The sequence below is a fragment of the Bison bison genome, unplaced genomic scaffold, assembly GCF_000754665.1.
Source record: "Bison bison bison isolate TAMUID 2011002044 unplaced genomic scaffold, Bison_UMD1.0 scf7180017864276, whole genome shotgun sequence".
NCBI lineage: Eukaryota > Metazoa > Chordata > Mammalia > Artiodactyla > Bovidae > Bison > Bison bison.
This window is the reverse complement of record NW_011494848.1, coordinates 1,298,507-1,307,169: the sequence shown is the minus strand read 5'-3', so window position 1 is coordinate 1,307,169 and position 8,663 is coordinate 1,298,507. Positions and strand designations below refer to the sequence as shown.

At 43.9% G+C, this 8,663-nt stretch overlaps 1 protein-coding gene across 1 annotated transcript in view; it reads left to right on the top strand.

The window, feature by feature from the left end:
* Positions 1-8,663, top strand: part of XRRA1 (X-ray radiation resistance associated 1) — a 68,002-nt gene that overhangs the window by 6,597 nt on the left and 52,742 nt on the right. Inside the window, exons 2-3 of the mRNA XM_010848868.1 lie at positions 651-718; positions 2,940-3,037. Of these exons, the coding sequence (XP_010847170.1) occupies positions 2,944-3,037 (94 nt within the window). The 5' untranslated portion in view covers positions 651-718; positions 2,940-2,943. The remainder of the gene's footprint in view (positions 1-650; positions 719-2,939; positions 3,038-8,663) is intronic.

The window sequence follows — 8,663 nt, the reverse complement described above, 5'->3', positions numbered from 1 at the left end:
AGTAGTCATGTATGGATGTGAGCGTTGGACTGTGAAGAAGGCTGAGCACTGAAGAATTGATGCTTTTGAACTGTGGTGTTGGAGCAGACTCTTGAGAGTCCCTTGGACTGCAAGGAGATCCAACCAGTCCATTCTGAAGGAGATCAGCCCTGGGATTTCTTTGGAAGGACTGATGTTGAAGCTGAAACTCGAATACTTTGGCCACATGATGTGAAGAACTGACCCATTTATAAAGACCCTGATGCTGGGAAAGACTGAAGGCAGGAGGGGTAGGGGACGACAGGATGAGATGGTTGCTTGGCATCACCAACTCAATGGACATAAGTCGGAGTAAGCTCCGGGGGTTGGTAACGGACAGGGAAGTGTGGCGTGCTGCCGTCCGTGGGATTGCAAAGAGTCAGACATGACTGAGCAACCAAACTGAACTGAGCCCCACCTCATTGTCATAAAATTATTTTCTTCTTACACCTTCCTGTCTATGTCTCTGTTTTCTTTTCTGTCTATTTGTGGAATCTTGAGTCCTGTGGCATTTTTCTAGGCCCCAGGTGAGACACATTTTGGAACAAAGTGTCACAGAAGGATATAATTAATGAGAAAGTTAAAGAGATCTAAATGACAGACTAAAAAGAAGTGCAATGTCTATTTTATAGGTGAAGAAACTGGAGAAGAAACAGAATAAAAAAGAAGTCAAGAGGTCTCTTCCAAGATCAAAGATCAAGTAAGTACTATGCAGAACCAAAGTCATCATATTCTGTAAGTTATTGAAATTTTCTCCAACAGTCATCTCTGACCTTTCCCAGGTAACTGTGTACTCATTCATTCATTCATTTACCCATCTAGCAGATTGTGGTTAGTCCCAAGAGGGATTTCCTGAAAGACAGATTGAATCCATGACTGTGTTTCCCCATCCAGTCATCCATTCATCCCTTCATCTTCCTGACACATTTTTAATAAGTCTAGGCTCTATGCTAGGCTCTGGGATCATATAGGTAAATAGGTATTATAGGCCCCATAGCAGGTGGAAAGTTGGTAAGGGGATAAAAATTATAACAAAGTGATAAATATTATACTAGGAGAAGTAGGGGGTATCGCAGAAATACATGGAAAGGATCTCCAACCTTTTTCAGGGTGGCAGGGGTCAGGAAATTCACAGTGCCCTGTGTTGAACCAGAGGAGATAACAAGATCACTCATTCATTCCATGCTGCTGCTGCTGCTGAGTCACTTCAGTCGTGTCCAACTCTGTGCGACCCCAGAGACGGCAGCCCACCAGGCTCCCCGTCCCTGGGATTCTCCAGGCAAGAACACTGGAGTGGGTTGCCATTTGCTTCTTCGATGCATGGAAGTGAAAAGTGAAAGTGAAGTTGCTCAGTCATGTCCGACTCCTAGAGACCCTATGGACTGCAGCCTACCAGTCTCCTCCGTCCATGGGATTTTCCAGGCAAGAGTACTAGAGTGGGTTGCCATTGCCTTCTCCCATTCATTCCATAGGTGGAGTCTATTATGTGCCAGGTGTTAGATGCTGGGAGTGAAGAGATGAGCATCATAGATGCTGTCCTTCCTCAGAGCCTAATTAGGGAGATTACAAATATGTATTAAAAAAACTCTGGGCCTTGGGAGGACCACTGTATCCTTCATTTGACTCACACTTGTTTACTGAGTGTTTCCTGTGAGCTTTCCAAAAGTAGAAGAGAGACAGTGAATTGGACCTGTTTTGAGACTTTCAGGTTCAGAGACCATTGAAAGAGTCCCTTTATGACTGTTAGTAATCTCACGAGGTAGAAGGGGTTCCAACCACAAAAGATGTACAGAAGAAACACGCCAGAGTTTAGCTAAAGCAGCAGTTATTTACCTTTGGAAGTTTCAGTGAAGGTTTTATGGAAGGGATGGCATCTGGATTGAGTCTAGAAAGAAGCTTTTTTTTTTTTTCTCTATTACCTCATTTAATTCTTAGAACAGTTCTCTGAGGCACAGGTTTAATCCTCATTTATATTTGAGAAATCTGAGGCACAAAGAGGTAAAGTGATTTGCCCAGGGTCACTCCGCTCAGTGGTAGAAACTAGCCTCAAACTTAAGTCCCTGTCTGTAAAATTGTTGCCTCTTCCTGTTTCACCCATCTCCTTGTCATATGTTTCTCTTCTGGGAAACATTTTCTGAGGACACCTGATCCCAGCTCTCTACTCTGCTCCTCCCATGGACTGAATCTTCCCAGACCCTCCATCTTAGGGTCCTACCTTCTTGCCAGGGTCTCCTTTCCCCTGGCCATGGGCTTAAAGGTTCCTAAACCTCTGCTACCCCAAATTGTCTAAAGCTATCCCAAAGCAGGTTTAGGAATTACTGCTGCTACTGCTGCTAAGTCGCTTCAGTCGTGTCTGACTCTGTGCGACCCCATAGACAGCAGGCCCCCAGGCTCCCCCGTCCCTGGGATTCTCCAGGCAAGAACACTGGAGTGGGTTGCCATTTCCTTCTCCAGTGCATTAAAGTGAAAAGTGAAAGTGAAGTTGCTCCGTCATGTCCGACTCTTAGCGACCCCACGGACTGCACCCTACCAGGCTCCTGCGTCCATGGGATTCTCTAAGCAAGAGTACTGGAGTGGGTTGCCATTGCCTTCTTCTAGGAATTACTGGATCCCTTTAATGAAAAATCTCAGTCTCTAAGAGCTCAGGGTTTAAAGAATTTAGATTTTCGATCAGAAGTTTCTTTTCCTAAAGGAAGTGGCATTGGAGCCTAATCTTAAAGCATGAGATCAGCGAGATGAACAAGATGGAAGAGCTGTTTTGGGCCAAAGGAACACTAAGAACAAAGGCATGGACCTGTAGGGCCTCAGAGAAAGGGTGTGTGTTGGGGGTGGTCCTGGTGGGCTCATAGGCTGTGCTGGGGTGAGAGCAGCCCTGCCCCTCCTCACTCCTTACTTCCTTGTTTTCCGTGCTTGGCTCTCAGGGTCATGGCCTCTGCAGAACTCTATAAGCTGGATGATGGGAAGCCTCACCTGAGCAACTGCTTTCCAGCTAAAAACCTGCTTCGGACACCAGAGGAAGGTCAGGTGACTTCTCAAATCAGAACCTTTGCCTCACACTCAGCACCTGCTTCAGAATGTCTCTAACACCCATGTCTTCCTCTTCAACCCATTCACTAATGTTTCCTGCCCCATCCTATCACTTCCCTTCTAATCCATCTTCCCCCCAGCAGCCTCAGGGAGTCTAATTTTTTTTTTATCCTATTTATGTGTGTATTTGGGCTTACCAGGTAGCTCAAATGGTAAAGAATCTGCCTGCAATGCGGGAGACCTGGCTTTGATCCCTGGGTTGGGAAGATCCCCTGGAGAAGGGCATGGTAATCCACTCCAGTATTCTTGCCTGGAGAATTCCATGGACAGAGGCGCCTGGCGGGCTACAGTCCATGGGCTTGCAAAGAGTCTGACATGACTGAGTAACTAACACTTTCACTTTTATGTATCTGTTTAAAATGTCTTATTTTTATACAATTTTTCAAGATTACTTTTCGTTTACAGTTATTACAAGATGTTGGCTATATTCCCCATGTACAGTACATCCTTGAGCCTAACTTATGCCCAGGAGTTTGTACCTCCCACCCCTACATGGCCCCTCCATCCCTCTTCTGCGCTTGGAACCACTAGTTTGTTCTCTGTGTCTGTGAGTCTGCTTCTTCAATTTTTTTATTCACTAGTTTGTTGTATTCTTTAGATTCTACCTATAAGCAATATCTTATATGGGCAGTTTTTCTCTTTCTCTCTCTGACGTATTTCACTTAGTATAATGCCCTCAAGGTCCATCCATGTTGTTGCAAATGGCAACATTTCTTTTTAATGGTTAAGTAGTACCCCATTGTATATACGTCCCACAGATTTTATCTGTTCATCTGTTGATGGACGCTTAGGTCGTTTCCTTGTCTTGGCTGCTGCAAATAATGCTGCTTTGAACACGGGGGTTTGTTTTTGAATTAGTAACTTTGGTTTTTTAAAATTATTTGTTTACTTTTGGCTGTGCAGGGTCTTTGCTGCTGCTTGGACTTTTCTCTAGTTGCAGGGCGTAGCGGCTGCTCTTTGTTGTAGTGTGTGAGCTTCTCATTGCAGCAGCTTCTCCTGTTATGGAGCGCAAGTTCTAGGGCATGTGGGCTTCAGTAGCTGCAGTGCATGGGCTCAGTAGCTGTGGTTCCCAGGCTCTAGAACACAGACTCAGTAGTTACTGTGCACGGGCTTAGGTGCTCCATGGTGTGTGGGATCCTCCCAGACCAGGGATCGAACTGGTGTCTCCTGCACTAGGAGGTAGATTCTTTACCACTGAGCTACTAAGGACGCCCAGCGACTTTGTCTTTTTTGGATATATACCCAGGAGAGGAATTTCTGGATCATATGGTCGTGCTATTTTTAATTTTTTGAGGAACCTCCATAATGTTTTCCGCTGTGGCTGCACCAATTTCCATGCCCACTAACAGTGTACAAAGGTTCTCAGGGAACCTTCTCATGTACACCACAGTGTTCTCATCTGTTCAGTGAATTCTCACTGCTGTTCCTTTACCTTTCTACTCTACTCCAGGCCTTGATTTATGCCCTGTTTCATAGTGTTCTGTTTTGACATAGCTTTAAAAAAAAATTGTTAATTTTTTTAATTGAAGGATAATTGCTTTACAGAATTTTGTTGTTTTCTGTCAAACCTCAGCGTGAATCAGCCATAGGTATACATATCCCCTCCCTTTTGAACCTCCCTCCCATTTCCCTCCCCATCCCACCCCTCTAGGTTGGTACAGAGTCCTTGTTTGAGTTTCCTGAGACATACAGCAAATTCTCCTTGGCTATCTATTTTACATATGGTAATGTAAGTTTCCGTGTTACTCTCTCCATACATCTCACCCTCTCCTCCCCTCTCCCCATGTCCATGAGTCTATTCTCTATTCACATAGTTTTTTACCATTTGCCTGGAATGTTCCAGCCCTTATTCCAGTTGTCCAGACTCCTCCCATCCCACAGGCTCAGCTTGTCTCCCACACCTTCCAGTAAGCCGTGTCCAGCTACTCCAGCCCTCAGTGCCCATCCTCTCTTGTGAGCCATCTTCCTTTTTGTGTTTCTTGTTTGATGTATAGTCATATTCTGCCTAGCTCCTAAATAAAGTGGCTTAAACTTGACTCTGCTAAATAGTTTTTCAAGCATTTATCTAATTAAAGACTCCCCTGGGGCGGGGACCCCTCCTAATGCTGAGCAGAGTCCGGCACATGGAACACTGCTGAGAAGTGTGGTTTCACTGGATTGGATTTATTGCTCTGAAAGTGTAGAGCAAGGGAAAAGTACCCCTAGCTTACCCTGGATCAGTGGCTTGCTGGTCACTCTGTACATGGAATAGTGGAAGAACCTACTCCTTCAGCTTGTCCTCCCCACTTCTCTTGAGTGATTTTACTTTTCACATAGGACCTTCTGTGGCCACCTAGTTGTTTAAAACCCTCCTGTGGAGCTGTCAGTAAGAACTCATGATTTCATGCCCACACTCCCTCACACACACATAGATGGACAGAGAAATAAATATAGCTGTATATATCTTCATGTGTTAGTATACATATGTATATTTCCTGGCCCACGGAGGGCAATAATAACTCAGTTGCAAAGGGATGCTTGGCACCTCAGTGTTGGTTTCTAAATACCATTCTCGAATACAAGAAGCCAGGGCTTCTCAGGCAAAAAGTTGTTTCTAGGGCTGAGTCAGGAAAAAATACACTTTGAGCCAGAAAATAAAGCAGTGCTCAGAAAAATGATGAGGGCAATTTGAAAGGACATAGGTGTCAACCTGAGGGAATGCCCAGAGGGGAAAGCTGGAACAGTATGAGCAGCAAAATAAATAAAGGTAATATTGGGTTGTAATCTGTAGAATAAGTTTTAATATATAGTCATGATCTCATACAATATAATTAAACTCTGATTACATAAATAAGTGGGGGAGAAGAGCAGCTCTTCCTTACAATAGAATTCTGGTTAATAAATGTAGAGGAATGAAGGAAACAGAAAATCACTATCAAAACATCACAATAATAATTTTTACAGGCAAGAAGCTCTACAGTGTTCTTTAGAGAAATAGAACCAGTAGAATATGTGTGTGTATGTCTCTCTGTATGTATATCCTGCATGTTTTGTTTTCATATACATACATGTGTGTATATATGTGGACTAACACACACAGATAAATTATATATTTCAAGGAATTGGTTTATGAAATGTGGAGGCTGGCAAGTCTGAAATCTGTAGGACAGGCAGGCTGAAAACTCAGGTTTTCATGCTCATGCTGCAGTCTTAAGGCAAAATTTCTTCTTCCTTAGGGAAGCCTGTTTTTTGGCTTTTAAGGTCTCTTAGGTGAATGGGTGAGGCCCACACATTATCCATGGATTGTTTCAGGTACTTAAAGTCAACTGGTTGTCAGAAACACCTAGATTAGTATTTGATTAACCAACTGCTTACCATAGCCCAGCCAAGTTGACACATGAAATTAACCATCATAGATGCTAGAATTCATGGGTTAAAGTATGATGAAAAACAGGTTATTTATATAGTCTTGAGCTGTCTTTATTAATTTCAAAGAGACTTCTTAGTAGAGTAACTAAGCTGACACCACCTTGGCTGAGTGATCAAAATTAACATCACCAGTAATAAGACATAATTGACATCATGTATGCTCTGATATGTTGTGCTGAGGAGGGCACAGCACCACTTCTTGCCAAACTGCAAGGCCTTTAGTCTAAATTATGGGGGGGAAAATCAAACAAACTCAAATTGAGAGACATCTTATAAAGCAATTGACTATTGATTAGTGCTCTTCAAAAGTGTCAGGATCACACAAGAAAAATAGACTGCAGAACTGTCACGGATTAGGGGAGACGAAGGTGATGTGACAGCTAAATGAAATGTGAGATCTTGGATAGGACCCTGGAACAGAAAGAGAACATTAGTGAGAAAACTGATGAAAGTCAAATAAAGGCTGTAGACTAATTACTAATATTATGCCATTGTTAATTTCTTGGCTTCAGCCATTGTATTATGATTATATATGATGTTAACATTAGGGAAACTGGGTGAAGACTGTACAGGAACTCTGTGTTATTTTTACAGCTTTTCTGGAAGTCTAAAATTATCTCAAAATGAAAATTTACAGGTGGGTGGAAACCTTCCTATGGACAGATATTCTTCCTACTAAAAGCCTACCGCATTAAAACCTAAACTCCTTATTCTGGTCCTCCAGACCTTTCAGATCTGACTCTGCTGACCTCCTCAGCCTCATCTCTTTTCCTTCATGTCCATCTCCCAACACATTCCTTCCTGGGTGTGCTGGCAGTTTTGGCACCAGCTCAGGCTGGAGTGTTCAAGAGTTTGGACTGCTGGGATAGGACAAAGGTGCATGTGCTAGATGAGGGCAGCCCTGGGAAATGAGTGCCCGGGCTGTCGGGCCCCGGGTGGAAATAGGAACTGGCTCACATCAGGCATAGGGCAGAAGCAGCATCCAAGAGCCAGGATTAGCAGCAGTACTCAGGTGAGCCAAGGCAAGCACCTGAGGCTGGGGAGTGGGCTATGTGGCAGGGAAATGGTGGTTAAAGGCACCAAGCTGGTCCCCACAGCTCTGTGCTGTTCTTTGCAATCCCAATCTTTCATGCCTCTGAGTACTTTTTGTGCCCTTTTCTCTGCCCAGGCTACTTGGTTTTTCCCTCTTCACCTGGTCAGCTTTCAACATACAAGACCCAGCTCATCCCCTAGGCTGGTAGCTCCCCACTCTGGGCTTCACAGCACTCTTTATATTTATTGAGCACCTTTGAATCCTCAGTCACATTCTTCTCCATAGCCCCAACTCCTGCCACAAAGTCAGTGCTCAGAAAATGTCTGAATGGATGATTGTGGGTGGGGGCTGTGGCTCAGGGTTCATTCAGCCACACTCAGTGCAGTAAGCTCTGTGTAGGCCTTGGGAACATTGAGATGAATGAATCAGATCCTGTATTCTCATGGAGCTTCCATTCTAGAGGGCAAGACAGGCAATAAACAAGTGAACAATGATAGATATTGAACAATGAAGAGTGAACAATGACCAGTAACTGCCCATAGGAAGGTTTTCCCCCCACCTGTAAATTTTCATTTTGGGATAATTTTAGACTTCCAGAAAAGCTGTAAAAATAAAACAGAGTTCCTGTACAGCTTTCATGCAGTTTTCCTAATATTAAATGAATAAATTACTGATGAAGGAGAGAACAGATTCTAGAATGTTGTCACGATTTTTATTGGATAGGCTTAGTAGTGAACCTCATATTCTCTTTCAGTTCAGTTCAGTTCAGTCACTCAGTCGTGTCCAACTCTTTGCAACCCCATGAATCACAGCACACCAGGCCTCCCTGTCCATCACCAACTCCTGGAGTTTACTCAGACTCACGTCCATCGAGTCAGTGATGCCATCCAGCCATCTCATCCTCTGTCATCACCCTCTCCTCTTTCCCCCAATCCCTCCCAGCATCAGAATCTTTTCCAATGAGTCAACTCTTCGCATGAGGTGGCCAAAGTACTGGAGTTTCAGCTTTAGCATCATTCCTTCCAAAGAAACCCCAGGGCTGATCTCCTTCAGAATGGACTGGTTGAATCTCCTTGCAGTCCAAGGGACTCTCAAGAGTCTTCTCCAACACCTGTCT